The sequence below is a fragment of the Pagrus pagrus genome (assembly GCF_965226575.1).
Source record: "Pagrus pagrus genome assembly, chromosome: 15".
Lineage (NCBI taxonomy): Eukaryota > Metazoa > Chordata > Actinopteri > Spariformes > Sparidae > Pagrus > Pagrus pagrus.
The window spans coordinates 26,776,697-26,800,554 of record NC_140199.1 but is presented as its reverse complement, the minus strand read 5'-3'; the positions used below and the strand labels follow the sequence as shown (position 1 = coordinate 26,800,554).

Sequence of the window (23,858 nt, the reverse complement as noted above, 5' to 3'; positions counted from 1 at the left end):
GTCTTTATTTTCAAGAACATGTGTTGTTTTAAACATTTCCATGCACACAGTAATTTCACTGTATCAAATACTGTGGCACATTCACATACTGTTTGTTTTGTACATTTCAGATCTGTAACTACACATAACTTAAAGTATATTTTACATTTCTGCTGACCATTTTCTTTAAATTACTATAGCATGCTTTACATTTTACACTTGATTCCTACCGTTTAGGCTTGGTTTATATTTTTTTCACAGTGTTATAAAAATCAACTTTCTAAACATCCAGCACTTCATCACAATAAAGACTTTAAGAGATTATTTAAAGACACTTCAGTGATATGACTCCAGAGTTGTTGGCCATTTGGTCCAGACCGAAATATCTAAAAAAATAATGGATGGATTGCCATGAAAGTTTGTATAAACGCTCATGGTCCCCAGAGAATGAATTGAAGTGTCTGTTCTTGCTCTTTCATCTTCTACAGAAACAGCTGGCCAGCCTGCTGATAGACCTCGGCTGCATCAGTTCAGCTTTGCTCATTTATGAAATGCTTGAGCTCTGGGAGGATGCTGTTATCTGCTATGAGAGGCTTGGTCAACACGGCAAGGTACACAAACAAACACACACAAAAAACAAACCAATACAGCAGGAGGGTACTACATACTGAAACACACATCATCGGTCAGAAAATGATTAGTATTTTACTATTAATATTTTAATGTTTGAACTCAATTTCAAAGATTATGTGGGAGAGGAAGACCAGGGCTAAAATCCTGTAGTATAGTAGCAAGCCATCATAACCAGGATCCTCAAAGATGACATTGTTTGAGATTTCTTTTTTATCACAACCTGACATTGAAAGTACTACAAGAACTTTTAACTGGTTATGGTCAATTTAATACTGATCCCTCTATCTGACCTGAATAATGGTGGCGTACAGAGGATGAGTTGCGGGGTCTCACAGCCTAAAGAAAGAAGCTACTCTGTTTTGGTGATGCACTGTATTTTACCACCAGACTACAAAGTTCACTTTGTTTTAATGCTATCATATTAGTTATTTATCTAACATAGCCACATGTGGATACATTACCTCACACCATGCAGCCTGCAAGCAGCTATGTTTAAATAAGAATAGTATTAAAAACCAGCTGCATCTTGTTTCACTTGCTTGCAAAAAAATGCACATACTAGCCATGTCAAGACAAAAGGCGGAGGTGCTCATACCGTTTTTGTACATAGTTTTGCCGCCAGTAACAACAAATAATGAAACTTCCTTGTAGCTGCTTACATTTTTCTCAGTGTTATCTGTCCAACTTTGTTACCAAATCCAACCGTTGTGCTTTTACACATCATTGTCTTTTCATACATAAACACTGCCCTTCAAAACGAGTCCCTTATTTAAAACTTATTTCCTTGCTGTTCTCTCTTCTGTTTCCTCTAACATTGTCCATCTCCTCCTCCACCCTGACATCTCTCTCCTTTCCCGTCCATTTGCTTAGGCCGAGGAGATCGTTCGTCAGGAGTTGGAGAAGAAAGAGACGCCCAGTCTGTACTGCCTCCTGGGAGATATATTGAGGGACCATCAGTATTACGACCGGGCGTGGGAGCTGTCAGGTCGACGCAGTGCCAGAGCCATGCGCTCCAAAGCCCTGCTTCACCTCAGCAACAAGGAGTTCCAGCAGTGCGTTGACTGCTTTGAACAGTCGCTTAAATTAAACACCATGCAGGTATGGGCAAACTGATGTTCCTGGGCTTAAGTTAAATGGTAATGAAACACCAGGATAGGGGTGTTCATACTTTTTTGGTACATTTTATCTTGGATGTTCAAGACAAATTTCAACCAAAACCAGTGGAAAATAAGGAGTTAGATAATGCCATCAATTGTGTAGATCAAAGCTGAGCCGAGGTGATAAAAACCTGTGTCTACTGCAGAGTCAATTGAACCGGATGTAAATGCTGAGTGTACACATTCCCATTGCACACAAAAGCCTGATTTTATCAGGTTTAAGTGGGATTTTTGACCAGTGGAAAAGGGCTGTAAGACGCAGAGGTCAGCATACAAGGCAGGAGAAATTGCACTAGAAATGACCCAAATATGTTTAAAAAACATAAACATAATTTGTCAATATCATACAATGTAGATATTATATAAAAAAGTCAAGTCCTCAGATTTGTGTGTGTGTGTGTGTGTGTCCCTGTGTTTGTCTAGCTTGGTGTGTGGTTTTCCCTCGGTTGTGCCTACTTTGCCCTGGAGGGCTATGAGGGAGCTGCCAAGGCATTCCAGAGGTGCGTGGGACTAGAGCCAGATGTAAGTGTCGCCATCTACACCAACTGCATAATAAGGTGGAAAAGTACAAGCAGTCAATTCATGAGGAAAATTAAAGAAACTTGACATTACTTTTCCTTGTCTGCAACACACATACACACACACGATGGTCCAAATAACCTATCTGTAGTAAAATGAAACACACACCAGGCAGCACAACCAACTTGTTTGATGAACTCTTTAATGGTGACTCTTCATACCAACCCTGAATCCACTGATACATCTGTGGATAATTGTGTGGATACTTTAAAATTGAATATTCGATACCATCGTTCTATATGTTCTATTACTATTTGAGGTGTTCCGATACAATTTTCTTGTTTCCAGTACTGATTCTGATACCTGATCTTTGTGTATCAGATGATACTGCGTACTGATCCAATACCAGTATCTTAAAAAAATATGTACATATATTGTTTTTTTTCACAGCAGTGAACTACTAACCAGTTATGGATGTTATGTTGTGGACGTACTTTAATTTATATCCGTGGCTTGCTGTTCATGAATACTGGCTACTTGTGCAGTAACAAATCTGTTACGTTTCATAGAGGTATATGTGACACTGCTGGGAAGAAATTATTTTAATGAATAATTTATGTGGTTGTTGGATCACGCATAGTCTCGTGCATAGTACACCAATTCTGATTCTAGCTTTTTAGGCACTATCTGAGGCATTTCTGATATTGGTATTGGATTGACCTACCGATTATTGTTATTATGGACAGGTCATCCTTAATAACTCTTTTCGCATCTTTCCCACTTTTCGCTCCTTTTCCCCTCCTCCTTTCAGAATGCAGAAGCGTGGAGCAACCTCTCTACCGCCTACATTCGCCTCCAGAAGAAGTGAGTATGGGTGCGGCATGTGTTTGAAAAGTTCTTATAGCTGCATGTGTTTACTTGTTTGCGCTGGTAGTACAGAGTGTCGGGCAATAGAATGGATTGACTTTTGTTTAATGGGTTTTTTTGCGATCAACAGCACAGCATGGGGAGCCATCAATACCCTTCATAGGAATTGTTCCAGTATTTTCATCATAAGTTGTCCATGATCATAGTGTTAATGCTGATGGCAGTGATAAAGGAAAGGTCAGGAAGTCACCAGCAGTATTAGAACTTATCCTCAAGAGACCATAAGTGTCAAAAGTAGAATTTATGGCATTTCAAGCAGTTGTTAAACTTACTGACATTTAGTTTCACAAAAATGTTGCCATTGACAGCTCTTGTACTGGATCAACACTCAGTGGTCACCTACCTTAGATACACCAACTTACCCAGAGAACAGCCTACATTTTTGAGGTATTGATTCAAAAGGGTGCTGAATACAGTCTGTAGAGGAGTTTGTAAATATGATGTCTGCGTGTGGCTGCAGATTTGTCAGCTACACATTCAGGCCGTGAGTCTTCTGTTCCACCACATCTCAGAGATTGAGCTCTGATGACTGTGGAGGCCATTTGATTGTCCTGATAGCCCCTGAAAACTTTATTTCAATTTTTCAATTTTTTTGTATTTCTTTATAACAGTAAATTTATACGAACATATAAATAAGCAACAGTTTAAATTAAAGTTTGGAATACACATCCTAAGTTATTATTTGTCAGTTTCATAGTAAAACAACTTCTTTAGCAGTGTGAGTGTAGTCTGATCAGATTGAACAGTACGTTTCCATGCACACTCTAGTCAAACTATGGTCATAGCTCAATTAGGCCATTTAATTGGACTACTACCATTCTCCCAGTATACAAGTACCAGGGCAGAATCGATGTATTGGAAGAAGTATGTCCGACTCCACCATGGTAGGTGGCGATATGCACCATTTCAGCTAGTTGCTACTTGACCTTCATCCAGTTGACCTATTACGTCACATACCAAACAAGTTAAGAAGCAGCAAATTGACTGCACTGCAAACTGGCACAGGGACTGAGGTGCATGCGCAGAATGCCGGGGCCAGTTCAGGTCCGACTAAGGCTTATACATATAAAAATAAATAGACTTCAAACTGCATTATCCGGGTATGTAAGTCTGACTTTGAGAAATTTGATTTAGGACGATTTCAGTTGGACTAATATTTTTACATGGACTTTAAAAGTCTGGTTTGAGTCGGACTTACACCTAAAAACTGTCATCACTTTGATACAGTGTTGCTAAATGTTGAGTCAGTGTTGCTTACCTCCGATTGCTGAATAGAAATATGACATCAATTTTTTTTATCTGAGCTCTCCCAGACTTGAAACCAGAAAAAACATAGTTAAAACTAAAGCTATAGAAATATGTTGTGTAAAGTTACAAACCCTTTTAATTTTGGATGAAAATGTGTTCATATAGGACTGTCTCATCATTGTAAGAAACTGAAATCCTTTTTCAACTTTAACTCACCGTCATGCTGGTGGAACTAGCTTTTCTTGACTTTTATGCTTTGTGTCATGGCGCGTGATCGTGCTGAAAGTAGCCATCAGAAGATGGGTAGACTGTCTATAAATGGATGCAAAGTTCAGCAAACTTTAACATTCATATTTCTTTTCCTGTCTGTCTCTTCCTGTCAACCTTATTGGCAGAAACAAAGCCTTTCGTACCCTGCAGGAGGCCCTGAAGTGTAACTATGAACACTGGCAGATCTGGGAGAACTTTATTGTTGTGAGCACTGACATCGGTGAATTTGCTGAAGCCATCAAGGCATACCATCGTCTGATGGACCTCAGGGAAAACTACAAGGATATCCAGGTAATGAACTCTTGTCATCTTAGTGACGTTATGCCCCACTATCTGACAGTATGTAGTGTAAAAAGTTCATGTATCCTTCAGCTGTGACTCTCAAATATAATCCCTGGAGCGCTCCACACAGGTGTGGAGGTCTTGATAAAAGTGATAAGACACAAAAGTAATAAACACTAATTTGCATATAAGTGAGACAAGAAAGAAGTTTTGTGTTTGACCACCATCTGTCCCTCTAGAGGACATCGGGCCCTCATAGCACCCTCATGGAGTCTGTTTCTGATGGTTTGGTCAGAAACATGCACACCAGTAGCCTGCCGGAGGTCATTTTGTAGAGCTCTGGCAGTGCTCCTCAGGTGCCTCCTTGCACAAAGGAGCAGATACTGGTCCTGCTGCTGGGTTGATGCCCTGTCCAGCTCTCCTCCTGTAACAGCTGGTGTTTTTGGTATCTCCTCCATGCTCTTGAGACTGTGCTTGGAAACACAGCAAACCTTCTTGCAACCACATGTATGGATGTGCCATCCTGGAGGAGCTGGACTACCTGTGTGACCTGATGGGGCCTCATGCTACCAGTAGTGACAAGGACACTGGCAGAACACAAAACTAGAGAAGAGTCAGTCAGGAGAGAGAGAGCAATTGTCTGAGGCCATCACAGGCAAATCCATTACCTTTCCGGGGGGTTGTCTTGGTTTTGCCTCTCCATTGCACCTGTTGTCACTTTCATTTACACCAAAGCAGGTGAAATTGATTCACAGTCACTTGTGCTTCCTAAATGGACGGATTGATATCCCTGAACCTATAACTGACTTGGTGTTGTACTGTTATGATTAAGTGTTCCCTTCATTTTTTTGAGCAGTGTGTATATATATGTATGTATATGTATGGGCACAGTTAATAACCCACTGCAGAGAGACGAGCTCTGCAGCTGTTGTACCATGCCGAGATGCAAAATGTGTGGATGCTTTTAATTATTTCATACTTTCATATTATACTAGCTTACCTTTTCTTTTTTTTCCTTTTTGATGTATTTCTTTGGCCTTTTCATGGCTTTATTTATAGTACTGCTAACAGAGATGACAGGAAATGGGGATGAGAGAGAGGTGGGATGACGTGCAACAAAGGGCCGCAGAACCCTGGCCCACTGCAGCAAGGACAGAGTGCATGTACATGGGGTGCATGCTCTACCATCTGAGCTACTGGAGCACCCCTAGCTTACCTTTTTATAAATATTTGCCTGCTGCCTGCATATTTTCGTAGTTAGTCGCAGCTTTTTTACTTGCTGCCACACTCTCCAGCGACAGTTCAATCTGGAAAGTTGGAAAACAAATGAGTTCATCTGTACAATTGTCCTTTTGTCTCAGTGCTGTTTATTTAGTGACATTTTGTCATTGTTTTTGTTATTCAGTGGTTACCTTTTTTTTTTAGTTTATCTTGTTTTCGCCATGAAAAAAGGTCTGGTTTCTTTGGAAGTGCTGAGCATTATTAGACCTTAATTACAGGATTTCATGTTGCAAAGAGTTTAAACCAATAACACCAGATATAATGATGAGGCTTTGTAAATTGTGATTTATGTTTGAAAACAAATCTGCTTTTGTAATCTGCATAGTTTATTTCCCCCATTGCAGATCCTACAGATCCTGGTAAGAGCAGTTGTTGAAAACCTGACGGACAGCCATGGAGAGCAGGCAGTAAAACTCCAGTCCAAACTGAGAGAGCTTCTGGGGCGGGCCAGTTCCCGTCACAGCAGTGACCCTGACATATGGCGGCAATACGCTCTGGTGTATGGTGACGGCCAAAGCTCCAACCCAGAAGACAATGAAAAGGTCAGTACGACGAGCACGTACTGACCAGCATGACACGACTCTTGTGTCCCAAATAGTGTTTGGACCTCACCAAATGTTGAAACAATAGAGAGGCCTACATGTAAACTCATAAGAAGTTGGCATGCTATTTGGTTTTGAGATCTCTAAAACATTTCCACATATCTTACTCCCCAGAGATATGAAAGTCACCTCATTGACATCCACAATAGGCCAGATCTGGCCTGCAGGAGCAGATGTCTTGCCTGCACTGACCTAGTGACACTATGCACCTGTCATAACGTGACTGTCGGCTAAAGGCAACTAGAAGAGTAGAGGTTTTATGAACGCTATCAAGGGCCAGGACAGAAACACTCTCCAGCGCATGTCAGCTTAAGTCCATTACATTCATCTGTAGAGTGCAGTTGAATTAACGACCAAGCATCTGCCACCCTCAGCATGTTAACTATCTATGCAAAAAGCAAAAATCTCTGAAACAATATTAGAGGCACCAAAGAGCCGCATACTTTGAAGGACGCAATGCAATAGGGCCGGAGAAGGAACATGCCTTCAAGTCCTTGTTCCTCCATGAGAGTGTGGGAAACAATGTCACTTTTCACTGCAGAACTAGTATCCTCACTATGCAAAAGATTAGGAAGTACACACAGCTAGCGGGAGAAACACGCAAGGCCACTAAGGTTGATACTTTTAAACAACCTCAAATGATCTCAAGAATGTTGAAATAATTATTTGGTGTTTAGTTCCTCTGTAGTAAATCTAGTTTTTGACATATTGTCACACTGCACCACAAACTTTGATCTTAATTGGAAACAACATACGAACATCTATAGTACGATTGTCCCACACATGCACAAAGGGGTGGAGAAAAGCATACAGACTGATGAAAAAACTGCAAAAAATTGCTAAATTATTTATATATCACCAGGAGCTCTGGGAAAACATGTCAACCACCACAGTAGTAGAGAGTGAGACGAGGTGTATTCAGCTGGTTACAATCTGCAACCTCACCCCAGATACCACTAAATCCTATACACTGGACTCTGAAGATACTTTTACCTGCAAAGATTGAATGAACTTGAGAACATGTCGTTTTATGATGGTGCTTGGATCATGTAGCTGAAATAACCAATGAGTAAACAATTAATTAATGGGGGAAGTTAAATAAGGAAAGTTGTGGAAAAGGGGAAAAAGATCAAAAGCCATTACTGAAATTCACTTCTGTTATGCCATCTGAAACAATGGTTGTGTCATCGTGTTGCTTTTCAGTCACTGCAGTTCTTGTCCAAGGCTCAACACTGCAAAGTTCAGGCTGGTGGCTGGGAGAATGAACCTGGTCTCTTCAAGGAGGTGATCAAAGAGGCAATCCATATGGGTGAAGGTGAGAGCACCATCCAGCTGTACACACCACTACCATCCACAAAGCAGAAAAGAAACCTTGGTGTTGTTTTTTGCAGGGAACCTGTACCCATGACCCTTTGAAACCCTGCAACTGAGTCTGACTTTTGCTTTGACTTAACCATTAAAGAATATTCCCCTTTTTGACTGGGCAGTAATAACATCTTTATAATATAAAGGGAGGAGGTGAGGATCACAGTAATTCTGTTAACAGGAAGTCTTGCTTACTACCTCGTATTACTGACAATAATGTTATAATGATGCATGAAAGCAGTAATGTCTTTCCTAACCACAGTATTTTTTTGAATATTCAACAAAGGATTCTTATCCATCATAATCAACATTAAATTACAGTTATTGTACATACACACATGCAGTGTTTTTTAGAAATCTCTGCAATGTATTTTTACGAAATAACTGGTCCCAGTCCATGTGTCCTGGAAGATTATATTGTCCTGGACAAATGGGAGAAATATTGTAAACATGTTTTCTTTGTTTAGAAAGCTTAAAAACTGTTCACAGAGACTGCTGATGCCGTGCATCACCAACCCAAAGTGTCTGTAATTGAAAGAGTAGTTGAGTTTCAGTGCTTACATAGTAAGCATACATAGGTCCAGTAACCCAGGGACCTTTTTGTGAATACAAGCACGTTACCCGTTTCTACCAGAGGACCCAAGGACTAAATCTAGTAACTTTGCCAAAGGTGTGACTCGATAGCCAAAATTGTGTTTTAAACACGCCGTCATTTTTCAACACGATATCTGACTAATTTGCCTAATCTTCACAATTGTAATGATAAAGTGGAAATTAAGAGAATTTTTTCCCCAAAACATTTTAGTTTTGGGGATCACTACGTTCTGGGACTATTTGGCAAAAAAGAGGAAACATTGTAGTGCAGATCTCAGACCCCTTGAAATCTCCCACAGAAAGATAGTGGAATAACTAAAGCTCACCAGGCCTGCTGTGAATACTGCCGTGACCTGCTGTGACTATATCAAGTTGCTCCACAGTACCTGAACAGCAGTTGAGTTCAGTCCAAGTTTCTCAGGGTTAACCCTAATCCAGAGGAGGTGGAAGAAAGGAGAGATGAGCAGAAGTGGGAGGAAAAATGGAACAGATTGTTGTGGAGTCAAAGGACGTATCCTAATTAAAGATAATTCCCACTTCTGTATGGCAGTGCTGGAGGCCACAGTAATGCCATCCAGATTAGCTGTATCATTAGATAATGTGTCTCTTATACAGTATGTTTAGTCCCAGCACAATAACCTCTGTTTTGACAGACCTGAGGTTTGGTTAGCTGGCTTAATGCTATTTCTGTGCTATGATGGAAATCCTGATATAAACTGTTATATAGACAGTCCCATAACTGAATGGCAACTGTTTTCTCTTAAGTTCTTAAGAGAAAAACCGAGGGTTAGACACGGGTCTGTAGTTGTTTAAAACCATGTGATCAAAAGTAAGCTTTTTATGAAGCAGTTTATTCTGAGCTACTTGAAAGGACTTTGGTATGTGGCCTTTTAAACGCGAAAAATTTCAACTTGGTTCAAATCCAGGGAACACAACAAAGACACACGAGAGATCAGACAGGTGGGATCCATTCTCTGAATCTCTTTCTTGGTATTGCAGTGGCCATCAGTTGCAGTAAGAAGAAGAGTAATCCAGCAGAAGCTCTTCAGATGCTGTCCTCGAGCCGTCTCAGCCTCAGAAGTCTGGCCACTAAGGCAAAGGTAAAGCCCACATGTATTATTATTATTATTATTATTATTATTATTATTATTATTATTATTATCAAATAACAGTCCACTGCTGACTATGACATTACCTTTGCCATGACTCATGGCTAAAGGTAGAGCGGATGGCATTAAGACAAGGGAGCAAGAAAGGCTCTTTTGATAGTAACGGTTGCTAACCCCTGGCCCAGCATCATTGGTACCCAATTGATATCAGTGAAGTGGGATGTCTGCAGCGTCCGCAAATGATACTAAAAGACATCACACACCTCAGCCGTAGTCTGTTCACCCTGCTGCCATCTGGCAGAAGATACAGAAGTATCTGCTGCTGTACCACCAGACTACAGAGCAGCGTCATTCATCAGGCTGTGAGAGTCCTCAGTTCATCCTCCACACTCCACTATATAGAATAATGTTTTGTTTTTCTGTGATGTAGCACAAAGGTACTCAAACTAAATTGTGTTTTGCAACACTGGTGTTTTGAAATGATAAATAAATTAGTCTTGAACAAATTTGAATTGTTATAATTATTATTACAAGATGTCGTAGATAAGCGTCAAACCTCATGGTGAAATGCAAAAAAGCTACAAGACTGTCAAATACTAGGGCTTTCTCCAGAATGAATGATCTTTCTACAGAAAATGACAGTGTTGCTTGAAGTTAATACTTAAGTTCACAACACTTGATAAATAGCTGATCTTGTCTTTTTTTATAGAATTACAGCAGATTTCTCACTACACTATTCAACCCACTGGTACATATTCTATGATACACTGACCAGTCAAGGCAGCCCAGTATGGCCTCTTTCACTTGGACCACATAACGTCAAAATCATCCACTGGTAATGAGTAAAATGATAATGATGTTAACAATGTGATCCTTCAGTGCATTGCATCAATATAGCATCTTTTTTTCTGTTCCAGCAAAAGCACACAGATGTGGCCACGGGTCAGATCCACGCTGAGCTGCAGGAACGTGTCGCTGCTCTGGAGCAGCTCATTACAGAGATACAGGAGCTGAGTGGAGGGCTGCGTGATCAATTACAACGACCGTCCACCTAAGAAAGACCCGAAGCTGTGGGTCTGAAGCCCCTCATCTGTAAAGACTAATCAGAGACAGACAAACTCTAAAGCCAGTCAGAAGCCTTGAATATTATTGAATGCCTTTAAATCAAGCGTTTAAAGGTACACTATGCAACTTTTTACAGGCCTATACACGAAAAAGAGATGGAGCTCTTGGTACATGGAATAGCAGTTTGCAAGAGCTAACATGAGCTTTACATGTAGTTTAAAGCTATGTTTACATTTAGTGAAAAACAGGCTTGTATTTTGAGATGTGGGGTGAGAAGAAAAACAGCTTTGCCCATCTAGAACTCCTACTGTGCAACAATATGTGGCGACCTCCATGGTCATTTTTCTGAATAGGACAGGCTGGAAAAGTTACATAGTGTACCTTTAACATGTGACAACTCAGAATAACAGTACATCAGACTAGACATTCAAGGACTCACTTTGTAATTATGTTTTTATATCTCTGCAACCAGGCTAGAATGTACACCATGTCTGTGAGGCATCCAATATTAAAATATATAAAACTCTGAACGCTTGCTTTTTTTCTGTTGTGTAAGAACTGAAAAATATTGTAATCATAACTCAACCTTAATTCATCGCTGGAAGAGCTTTGAGGATGTATTACTTATTATATGTAGGTACTGTGTCTGGTTCAGTCCAGGTGAAGATGTGCAAAATTTGAGGTGAATCATTCACTTTTTCATAAAAGCATGAAACTTGGTAGTTGTACAGCTTGAGGCCCTGAACATTTTCAGATATGGAGCCATCGTACAAACGCCATGCCATGCCAAACGGCCATTTTACTTTCTGCAATAACTGATTTGTTGATATAAAAATGAAGGCAGACTTTGATGGGTGTGGTCTGACCCAGGGTTACTCAGTACTCATGTAATAATGTAGTAACTCACTTATAATAAGTGAGCAACCAAAAACGAATTAAAGAACTGAAACCATGTTTGCCATAATATTTATCCAACTTCAAACATTCCTGGGTAGGAAACTTACTTGAAAAACCTTTTTTCACTGAAATACAGCTTAATCTACTTCACAGTGCAAAAAGACGCTTATTTCGCTGAGAGACGCTGAAAATTGCCATAGGTGAGTTTTGACCATTCTGTTCATTTGGAAACTCGTGATGAATTAAAGTGTGAGTTTTCATGGAACATCTTCACTGGATTATTTAGACTGTAGCCTAAATCAATCTTTAGGGGCCAGTTGTTCAAAACATTTAATCTGGATAAAAATGATCCGGATTTGGAAATCCCATTTTTTGCTATTCAGGATCAGGTTATGGGTAGGTTATAATGATCTTACTCTTATACCGGTTTTTCAAAGCAACATTTGACTGGATCACCCTGATCCAGATACAGTTTTCAAGATTACCAAATCCGAATCACTAGTGCTCTGAATGGGACAACATATCACAATGTGGGCTACCAGCTATGTAAAGAACAACAGGTAGAAGAGCCAACATGAACATCGCTACCAGGCGCAATGTCCCTCTCTGTGATGATGTTTATGATGCATCTGAGCCTGTTGAAGAACCAGACCAACCTCTGGCGTTCTGCCAGAATGAGGGACTGACTGGACGTGTAGTAAGGGATGCAATTGTTAGAAATTATTTTTGATCATCTCTGATGATTGTGTCTTTGAAATTAATATACAGTGATGAATGACAGATAAATGTAATATATTATTTTTGTTTGTTATTGAAATCTGTTGGGGGGTTGTTTCATGGGGACAAGATCATTTTTATTTTATTTTTACTTTACTATACTGAGGCTTAATTGGTAGCTTATGTCTACTTATCTACTTTATCACTGTAATGGTTAAACAAGTCAAGTGCAAAATATAAATAAAAGTGTATTTACATGGAATGATACAAATGTATTATTTGACCAATTTTGAACTTTTACTACATTTTCTTCCTGAAATCCACCTTGAAATCCACCTTGAAATCCTACCCCCTGTTGGGATCAGGATGATCCTGTGTTTTGGGATCAAAGTTATCCAAATCCTACTGAAATGTTTTGAACAACACAAACTGAAGGTTTGATCCAGATCACAACTAGGATTGGATTCTGTGATCTAATCTGATTTCAGAATCCTTCTTTCCCTTTTGAACAACCCATTTTCAAGATTTGATCCAATCCGATAACCAGAATCCGAACAGATTACCTTTGACAACCTGCCCTAGGGTTTCAGCAGCAACAGCGCCCTGCAGCCCAGAGGGGGCGCTAATGCGCCTTAAGTCTGAGTGAACACTGAAGGGCCAGAAGGAAGAGGAAGAAAAAGACCGAGGAAGAGATCGACAGACAGACAGGCAGACAGACAGGTCAGTGGTCAGGTGATATCAGTTAATATGGCAACAGACACGGAATCAAAACTCCAGCTGGTTCAGAGACACGTCCGAGCTTTTCCAGACTTCCCGAAGAAAGGCATCCTCTTCAGGTGAGACCCGCCGCTGCTGCTGACTGACAGCAGTCCCATGTGTTCCGTGGGAGCAGGGGAGCTCGCCATGTGTTTGAAACGCTCATACAGCAAAAGTAAAGTCTGCAGCTGATACAAGTCTTATCACACGTAGAGGCCAAAGTCTACACTGCAGGGTGGGCATTGTAAAGTTCTATCACAGCAGCTTTACTTCTCTGTCCCGGCCAAATGTCCGCGTTTGTCCGAGCCAAATAGTGGCCAGTGTTTGTACAGTGATTTAACAGGTAGTTTATCGTCTTTACTAACGAATGATTACCTGCACAGAACAGAGTTATGGACACGGTTTAGAGATAAAAACATTTGGTGAACAGCAGGTCTGGTCTTGGTGAAATCCCCCTGCTCTGCTGACTGTATTGTCTCACCACACTTTTAATCAGTGTTATAAACAGTCAGAAGAAAAGGTAAGTTCAAACCTCTGTCAGTTTGGCTGCACATTGGAGAGAGATGATTATTTTGCAGGTCAGTATTGCTAAAGAAAGTAAAATACTTTCTGAGACTTTCCTTAGTGGGGAGCATTGTTGTAACCACATATTTAAACATGGGAACCCCAAGGAAAGGGTTTCCTTAGAACAATACTCTAAATCCAAAGCATGTCAGTGTTGATACTCTGTAAAAGATAAAGTATCTTCAGTAACTTTTGCCAGACGGTGCCAGACAGTAGCCCTCTACACACAGAGACTCTGCATCGTCTCTGCAGTGAAGGTTCGCCATTTCTCCGCCTTTGTTTGTTCACACAGAACCAAAAAGCTCCAGTGTGTCAGTTCATACAGCACGCCGGAGCTGCGGATCCAAAAGAGGTGTGACAGTACACATCATGACGTTGACGTCCATGTGGTTTCTTCAACGTGTTTCCCTCGCTGTCCTCCTGTTTATCTAAACATGTATCCACGACTGTCACTTTCCACTGTCCACCCATCGGTGGGTCAGGATGTCAATCACAACGCTATATAGCTGCATCCATATGATTATAAAACAAAGTCAAGTTTTTTGCTCTACATTACATATTCACCATCGGTACACAGAGGACCCTGTCTGACTCAGGGATGCTGTTTTCTGGGGGAAAATTCCCTGAAGTCTCGGTCGGGAGGACTCACAGTCACAGTGATTTTTTTCTATATAAGTTTCCAGAGACAGTAACTACAACAACACAATAGTGGAAGGAGACAAAGACATGGTCAAGTTTTTTGCTCTGAATCACGTCAGACCACCATTGAACTGTCTGCGCGTCTGTCCCCTTGGCTCTGCTGTCGGGGACAGAAGCTGTTTTTCAGGCAGAAATGTGACAAAGAGTCACATTGTTGTCTGGTCCTGTAACGTTGCTTTGTGGGTTGAAAGTGTGGGTCATTTCTCTTTTATTTGATGAGTGAAGGATCTGTTTATCTGTCAGACTTTGAACACCATCAGACCAACACACCCCTGCTCCGTGCCTCTGGCTTTTCCATTCACACAGACGCCGGCTCACCTCTGCTGCTCTGATACTACCTCCGGAGGCAGATCAGTCTCCCTCTCTGCATCTGTAACTTTCACACAGAGGACGATGCGTAGAATCGGTGCATAATTCCTGCACTAAAGGGGCAGTGTGAACGGGGCTAGTGATATCGGTGAGGTGAGATGTCAGCACAGAGCCCAAAGGATGCGTGAAGACAACACCCACCCTAGTGAGTAATTTTCAGTTGATTAGACGTCTGAAAGATGTCTAAATGGTCCATAGATGTCTGGGCTAATATTGGGTTGAATTGGTTAAAAACTGAAAGTTGAGTGGATGTCTAGTTTTAGCCTAGACACCGTTTCAAAATCTAATAAAAATAAAATAGTCCGTGTGTGCTGTGCACTGACAAATTTGGCTCCTTCGATTGTTCCTCTGGGTTCAACATTAGACATTAGTTCACTAATCAAAGTGAGTGCCTCTAAGTTTATTTCCATCAGTGTGTGTGTATAAATGACAAGGATGATGAATTGTCTATTCCATTTCATCATACTTTAAATCATACATATATCTGGCCTGTTTTTAATAAAACTGTTCAGTTACACTTTGTCCAGATGCTTTTTGTAATGCCTCTATTGTTAAGATATGTCCTGCATACAGTCACTGCATTTCCAACATGAAAGTTTTTAAATGAGTGGTGTCAGGCTTTACACAACTTTTATGTATGTATTGTCTTTTACAGGTTCCTCATTTACACTCAAGTCTGTCTTGATTATGAAGGACGGGCGCGCCACAGTAACAGCCCCTGCCTTCAGATGGTTGGGTGGTATCAGTGAGGTGGCGCTCCATCATCTTGGTGTACTCCTCAACTACCTTTCCCTCATGTTCAGTACCCCATCCTAAAACAGAAAAATGTTCTACACCTCAAGTATCAAATTATAGTGATGAATGATAACCACAACAATATACACTGCTCATATCACAGTAACATTAATACTGTGAATCATCATTCCAGATGATTGGTACATGTGTTATTTATCTCAATCATTTGTATTTTACTAGCAACTTGCTTACTCTTCACTCCCTATGGGACATGAGGCTTGCTGTCGCTGGTTGTGGTGTCTATAACAGTATGTTGCATAGCAATGTGTTTCAAGTTTCACTCTAACAGGCAGAAAGATTGCTGCCTGAGAAAGAGTGCAACCAGAAATGTTGCTGTGCAAGTGGTCTGCATGTAGGTTGAAGGCTTTGTGTTTTTGTTAAATCCTACACCACTATTTTAAGACTATTAAAACATATTCAGCACATTGCTGTGATTTCCCTCCCCATCTATAGGTGCATCTAAAAAAATTAGAATATCATAGAAAGGTTATTTTTTTTCTCCAGAATGTAATTCAAAAAGTGAAACTTTCATATATTTTAGATTCATTACACATGAAGTCAAATATTTCAAGCTTTTTTTTGTTTTAATCTTGATTATTACGGCTTACAGCTCATGAAAAATAAAAAATCCAGTATCTCAGAATATTAGAATATTACATAAGATCAATCAATACTTGGTCGGGGCTCCTTTTGCATGAATTGCTGCATCAATGTGGTGTGGCATGGAGGCGATCAGCCTGTGGCACTGCTCTGGTGTTATGGAAGCCCAGGTTGCTTTGATAACTGCCTTGAGCTCGTCTGTATTGTTGGATCTGGTGTCTCATCTTCCTCTTGATAATACCTCATAGGTTCTCTGTGGGGTTCAGGTCAGGCCAGTTGGCTGGCTGAACAAGCACAAGGAGACATTTTCTCCTACTGCTAACTGACGAATGTCAGAGTGTTAAAGCAGAAAGCAGCACAGGAAAACCTGAGTTTGCATCAGATTGATGTCAAAACTGCTTACCTACAGGCCCCAATAGACTGTGAGATTTAGATGGAACAACCAGAGGGATGTGACGTGGAATCTAGCACAGATGGAAAGTGTATATGCTAAAGTCACGTTACGGGTTGAACAGTCCGGCAGAAATTGGAACAAGACACTACATGATTATCTAAGTGATAACCATTTGAACAAAACCCTGCTGATCATTGTGTTATTGTCAAGGGAAACAGAACATGAGATGGTTATCATAATAATATGGATTGATGATTTAATCATTGCTTACCAGTGATGAAAATGCACTAAAAGTTGTGAAGGAGACGCTCACAGCAGGATTCAAAATGAAAGATTTAGAAAAACTGTGACATTTTCTTGGCACTGACTTTGAGCAAAGTGATGGATGTGTAAATGTATCACAAAAGAAATATGTGGAACAAGTACTTGAAAGGTTTGACATGCAAAACTGTAAACCTAGAGCGACACCTTGTGAACAAAAACTGAACTACACTGATGATGCAGAAAAGATGAGTGATGCCAGAAAATACAGAGAGGCAGCCTAATCTATCTATCTACCTACCTATCTAACTACATGCACAAGACCTGACCTGAGTTTTGTTGTAAGCAAACTGTCATAGTATTTTTTTCTGAGCCAATGGAAGAGCACTGGACTGCTGTAAAACATGTACTAGGATACTTGTAAGGCACACTTGAGAAAGAATTGTGTTACAGGAAATGTGATGATGAGATGACTGGTTATTGTGTAGCCTGAATGAGGATGGTCCTTTGATATCATGGAAAACCAAAAAGCAGCCAACTGTTGCCCTCTCAACTTGCGAGGCAGAGTATATAGCTTTAGCCGAAGCCACACGAGTGTATGTATCTAGTACAACTGCTAGAAGGCATTGGCGGATGTCAGTACCCACCGCCTAAGGTTCATGAGGATAACCAGGGTACAACAGCATTGGCAAAGAATCTTGTAAGTGGACAGAGGTGCAATCATGTTGACAAAAATATCATTTTGTAAGGTCAACTGTGAATGATGGAAAGATAAGTTTAGAAGTTAAGTTAAAGAAGATAAGTTTGGAATATTGTCCAGCAGATCAGGTGGTAGCAGATGTGATGACAAAAACTGCAACAAGTTGAGTTGTTCCAGTTGGTAAAGTTTATGTTTGGAGGTCAGTCGTGTATGCAACATGTGCATGATGCAAGGCAGAGAGCCTTATGATGTTTTTTGTGTGTGTGTTTTTAAGAAGATAACAATGTGAGAGCAAGTTGTTGACCTGTATGTAAAATGTGCTCTCAATTGTGAAAATGAGCCTTAGTTTGTGTTGCGAGGCAAACTTTCAGTTCAAGCAGCTAATGTGTGATGGACAGAAATTGACAGCCAACAAGAGACGATGCAAGTGGCACGTGATGAGTGTCAATCAAGTTTTTCAGTCACGAGCAAGACTGATGTCCCGCAGAGTTTATTCCTCTTTAATTATTTTTCAGGTCTAGCATAGGATGTGCATGCAGAACTGCTGAGCTATCTAACTCTGCTAACATAGATTTTCCAAATTTTATTGGACCGAATGGCTCAAATTATGATAGTTAACAAGTCATTTTGGGGGGTTGTGACGCTCAAAAAAACAAAAAACATGCTTCAAAGCCTGGCGTTCCTCCTGGGGGCTTGGAAGTACCCTTGAACATAACTGTAGCATGTGTGTGTGCTGTAAATTGCCTGGGTGCTGCACTATCCTCTCAGTTTAGTTCCACCTTTTTCATTCGTCAACATCACACTAGTAATTAACACTTTTGGCAATTGTGAATAGATTCTGGATTGTGGGAGAGAAGAAACACGTTTCTGATGTGAATCAATTTTTTTTAAAGCTGAAGTTCATACAGTACTTAATTGATAAAGGAATGCATTTCACATTTCAACTGCCTGGATACTAATGTAATGCGTTGTGTCCCCCTGCAGAGATATCAGTCCCATTCTGAAGGAACCAGCCGCTCTGACAGCACTAATCGACCTTTTTGAAGAACATGTGAGGAAGAATCACTCGCAGGTTGAGCTGATCGCAGGTAAGAAAACAAAGCAAAGAATTCTGGATCCATCCCATTATCCAGACCCACACCAAAAGTTACTGGTGTCTGTTCTGGCTGAGACCCATCCTCTGTCGTAGTTTCATGGGAATCTGATTAGTAGTTTTTGTGACATCCTGCTGACACACCGCCCAACCAACCAACCGCAGTTTCCATCCGTTCACCGGATGGTTTTGTTTGTTTGCAGGTTTAGATGCTCGTGGTTTCCTGTTTGGGCCTCTGCTTGCCCAGCGGCTAGGTGTTGGCTTTGTCCTGGTCAGGAAGAGAGGCAAGCTACCTGGAAACACTATGTCTGTGGCATATGATTTGGAGTATGGAAAGGTAAAGAACACATGCACACACATACACGTTTGTGCAGCTTTCCTTGTTACAACTTTACTTTGACTTCCATTCATTTGTACAGTCAAACCCTAACCTTAACCTAACCTTAACCTAACCTAAATTCACACCTTACCCAAAACCTAACCAGGACCTCAGAAATCAGGTTTTGCCACGATAGGACTGGTCTTTGGTCCTCATGAGGTCTTTTGGTACTGAAATGGTCCGTGTTTATGCCAGAAACGGTCCCCAACGGGTAGCAAACACACACACACACACACACACACACACACACACACACACACACACACACACACACACACACACACACACACACACTATTCATTCTAAGGGATCTTTGTTTGTTTCCTTTCATTGTTATTTGCTGAGAAGCATTCCATCACACGCTGCTGCTTCACCACAGTCTATCTGATGAACAGTTTTTTGTTAGAGTGTTATTTCTGTCCCTCCAGGCGGAGGTGGAGATCCAGGAGGATGCAGTGACTCCAGGACAGAAGATTCTGCTTATTGATGACCTTTTGGCAACTGGAGGTTAGAAATCTCCTGGTTAGACCCACTTTGTAACCATCATCTTCATTGAATTCAGTCTGGGGAACATTTGTTATATACAGTAGAACAACAAAATAACATTTTCATATTATATTGTAAAGGTTTATAAACATCAGTTAGTACTTTGCGATGGCCATCCAAATAATGTTTATAGATGAACTACAGAGTATTTATTAACCATTTACAAAGTATTATAAACATCAGTTGCAACTTTAATTTAAACAATTACTTAATAAATGGTTTATAAAGCATTCCTTTGTTTGACAGTCAAATAACTATTAACTGAAGCTTGATTCACTATAAATTTAGCATTTTTTAATGATCGTTATTATTAAGTTTTACCTCTGCCTTTCTATTCCATCTGCCACTTCAGTTGTCTCCTGCTTGAACATTGTATAAACAAAATACGCACTCTTCATGCTGTCCTCACTAAAACTTGTTGCAGGCAACGTATTATTCAGTTATACAGCTAGCTTAACATTATATTCTCCAACATTGCATCCTCCAAGGAACAGGCAGCTTGTTGTGTTTGGCAGGGTTTAATGAGGAAAATATGTCATTTGTAAAACTACAAAAGAGAACACAAAATGCAAACAGATGAGTACATTTGTAAGCGCTGCTTAATATCTCCAGTACATCAATACATCGACAGATTTATTCACTCTTTGCATTTACAACAATTTCAAACAATATTGGAAACTTGATGCTTCAATGAAATGGAAAGGAGGCAGGCAGTCCAACTTGCCTCTCTCACTATGGAAACCTTGAGTTTCCAGAGCACAAATCCCCTCTACACTGTGGTAGTTATGTACTGAATGGAATCAATTTAAAAAAAAAACAAAACAGTAAGAACGTCATGCTATAAGTTATCCACATGGAGGTCATACAGGCGCAATACACGCTTCTCAAGAAGTGGACGTATTTAAACGCTAATCCACACGTATATTTACCACATGCAAAGTCACAGAGCTCCACCGTTTGCTACGTCTATGTGTACAGTGAGTGCACGTCTGGTACGTCACAGTGACGTATGACGTCGCCATGACCACGCTTGTACTCCATCATCACCATGGAATTTGTTGGCGAACGTATTGACGTTAGTTCTCCGCTCAGTTAGCTCTGTAATCCACCTATCTGTCACATAGCACACCCTATACAGTTATCACACCCCATAGCCAACATATTGGAGGTGTTGCCACTAGCATAAGCAGCACGTGTTGCACAGTGCTTGCACACACTCGTAGTTTTATCCACCACTTTCTTACCGCCGTCATCATCGGTAATACTAAATCCATAATGCTCCCACACAGCAGACTGGAAACGATGCTGCTGGCGCATGCATCCTCTAACTCTGGGCCTCCTTTGTCTTTGCCGCTTGCTATTTCCACAACTGACCAGCTGCACTCAACGCTCCACCCCTCCGCCTCCGTGCCAAATGAAAAAAAGAAAAACTTCACTGGGTTACTGGCTCAAGGCTCATGTATTGTCCTGAACCGAACCATACACACATGCCCCGAACTGTGTCGAGCAAACCAAATGCGACAGACTTTCTTCATGAACCGTTCCATCCCTCATAACTTTTCAACATCTGGCTATTAACAGTCAGAAGTGGCAAGTGCTCTACTGAATATATGTCTTACCCCTCGTCGGTTTTGACCTGCCTTGAGTAGCAAGTACTTGTTTTCTTTTATTTTACTGCCTTCTCCAAATGCCTGAGTAGTGTGTTTAATTTGCAATATATGCACTAATTATAGATGATGATAATCAGGCCTAACATTGAAGTATTACTTTTGATTACAAAAGAAAAACAATAAACATTCCTATATTTTACATATATATTTTTTTATCATTCATTTGTGATTGTTTAAAATATGTCATTTAAATTTAAATGGACTGTTAAAAATGTCTGGCCAATCTACAATTTCTGGTTTGTAAGTCTGGCCACATTGAATTTGTAAATGAAAAGCTCTGGTATATACACCGATCAGCCACAACATTAAAACCACTGACAGGTGACGTGAATAACATTGATCATCTCAACACAATGTGATGTTCTGCTGGGAAACCTTGGGTGCTGGCATTCATGTGAATGCCACTTGACACGCACCACCCATCCAAACACTGTTGTGGACCAAGTACACCCTCTTATCACAACAACACTACCTGATGGCATCTGTAAGACGAGCAGGTCTGATCCATGGAGGCCCCACCCCCCAACATACAGGACCCAGAGGACCCACTATAAAACGCCCTGATGCCAGACACCACAGGACACCCTCAGAGGTCTTAAGTCCATGTCTTGACAGGTCAGAGCTGTTTTGGCTGCACAAGGGGAACCTTCACAATATTAGGCAGGTGGTCATAATGTTATGCCTGATCGGTGTATGTTGGATATACAATATGTAGTCTCTATGGATGTACATTTTCAGACAATATTACTGCATGTATAGGCCTGTGGGAATGTGGAGTGGTGGAAAGTAATTAGTGGGTGGGCAGGAGAGTTAGCTATACTGGGTAAACAGGAAGTATGGGTGGCACTGAAGCATAACACAGACAGGCTGCATTTAACAGGAAAAGCAAATGAACCAAAGGGTCAGTTAGGGTTCTTTCCTACGCCATGACCTGAAGAAGAATGGATGTAAATTGTGGATTGTATTTTGAAAACATTGGTACTGAATAACTGTAACAAAAGTGTGTGTGTGTGTGTGTGTGTGTGTGTGTGTGTGTGTGTGTGTGTGTGTGTGTGTGTGTGTGTGTGTGTGTTTCAGGGACATTGCATGCAGCCTGTGAGTTGATGAAGAAGCAGCAGGCTGACATTCTGGGCTGCATGGTGATCATCGAGCTCAAAGAACTGAACGGCATTGACAAACTGAAACCACACAGTGTGTTCTCTCTGCTTCAGTATTGAGGACAACTGACTTTTAAACAAATGTTTGACTTGTTTCCAGCCAGGTGCTTCTCAACGTCAACAACACGAAACAAGGAAGCTCTTCACATTGCTCACGTTTTTACAACCTTTGCCAAAAAAAATCATAGGAATGTATTTCTTCAAAATAACTTTGATTATGTTTACATAAGTTTTTATGTTGGAACATGTTAATGTAATTCAACTGTGCAGAATATAACCTTGTACTGATATTGTTGCAGTTATACTTTACAAAGGGGTTACACATGCTCTCTTACAAATGAAACGTTGATTTTATAAGCCTTAAAACACACCTTTGCTTAATTAAATCGAAATCCATTCAGTAGTTATATGATTTAACATGTAACATAATATATGACATTTTTGCATTAAATTGTTTTAAAACAACAAGGCCTTTGTTATGTTCTTTGTTGAGTTGTGTACTGTGCATTTCATTTGGTCGTCTGTAACTGAACCTTCTGGAATGGACTTGGAGAGTGAGAAAGGAAGTTGGCAAATGAGACTAAACATGAGAATAAAACTTTAAAACATCACCTCATCTGTGAACATTTCTGCTTGAGTCATGAAGATATTTCCATCAGCAATGGTTGTTTAACAATGAGCACAACAACAACAACTATAATCCCAATTACTTCCATCTTTTGATTTGATTTAGAGACTCCTAGTGGCAGAAATGACATCCTGTGCAACAATTTAGTATTGCCCTACCATATGGTTAAAGAACTTGAGGGAGACTGATAAAAAAAAAAAAGTATCACAATTACCCACAATGCAATTCAAAAGTATCTAGTCATTAGACCCTCCCTGCCTGCTAAATTACATCCTTCAAACTCCACAGCTCTAGTTTGCGATACAGCTTGAAGGTGTATGTTTTGTAGTCTCTAAGGTCAACCTGAGATAATCCTGATGACTTCACTATGACAGAGTCTAGGGTCTTGTCTCAGATTTTGACTAGCTCCTCCGGCACCACTTCTTTTCAGGCTGTGTAAATCTGGTGTTTGGTCTGTCAAATGTCAGAAAATGGTGAAAATGCTCATCAGTGTTTCCCCCAAAACTCTAGATAATATAGAACTTTATTAATCCTGAAGGAAATTGTTTAAGATGACGCCCGTTAATGTCTTGTTCTGTCCTCAACACAAAGACTTTCAGTTT

General features: G+C 40.4%; 2 protein-coding genes across 3 annotated transcripts in view; both read left to right on the top strand.

The window, feature by feature from the left end:
* Positions 1–11,561, top strand: part of ttc27 (tetratricopeptide repeat domain 27) — a 32,841-nt gene extending 21,280 nt beyond the window's left edge. For both annotated transcript variants that reach the window (XM_084376214.1, XM_084376215.1), the window contains 9 exons: positions 468–590; positions 1,483–1,710; positions 2,193–2,291; positions 3,100–3,152; positions 4,859–5,024; positions 6,641–6,838; positions 8,102–8,213; positions 9,857–9,957; positions 10,884–11,561. In XM_084376214.1, the coding sequence (XP_084232340.1) occupies positions 468–590; positions 1,483–1,710; positions 2,193–2,291; positions 3,100–3,152; positions 4,859–5,024; positions 6,641–6,838; positions 8,102–8,213; positions 9,857–9,957; positions 10,884–11,021 (1,218 nt within the window). In that variant the 3' untranslated portion in view covers positions 11,022–11,561. The remainder of the gene's footprint in view (positions 1–467; positions 591–1,482; positions 1,711–2,192; positions 2,292–3,099; positions 3,153–4,858; positions 5,025–6,640; positions 6,839–8,101; positions 8,214–9,856; positions 9,958–10,883) is intronic.
* Positions 11,562–13,326: 1,765 nt separating this feature from the next.
* On the top strand, positions 13,327–23,239 carry aprt (adenine phosphoribosyltransferase). The gene is made up of 5 exons (XM_084375833.1): positions 13,327–13,481; positions 18,768–18,871; positions 19,080–19,213; positions 19,684–19,762; positions 22,549–23,239. Exons 1-5 carry the CDS (start codon positions 13,393–13,395, stop codon positions 22,686–22,688), a joined length of 546 nt encoding a protein of 181 aa, XP_084231959.1. The 5' UTR covers positions 13,327–13,392; the 3' UTR covers positions 22,689–23,239.
* Positions 23,240–23,858: the final 619 nt, after the last annotated feature.

Excerpts from the sequence above, each read along its gene's own strand:
- aprt (XM_084375833.1), top strand. The coding sequence starts at position 13,393 with ATGGCAACAGACACGGAATCAAAACTCCAGCTGGTTCAGAGACACGTC. Across the intron at positions 13,482-18,767 it reads AAGAAAGGCATCCTCTTCAG|AGATATCAGTCCCATTCTGA; the intron begins GTGAGACCCGCC and ends GTCCCCCTGCAG. Across the intron at positions 18,872-19,079 it reads GCAGGTTGAGCTGATCGCAG|GTTTAGATGCTCGTGGTTTC; the intron begins GTAAGAAAACAA and ends GTTTGTTTGCAG.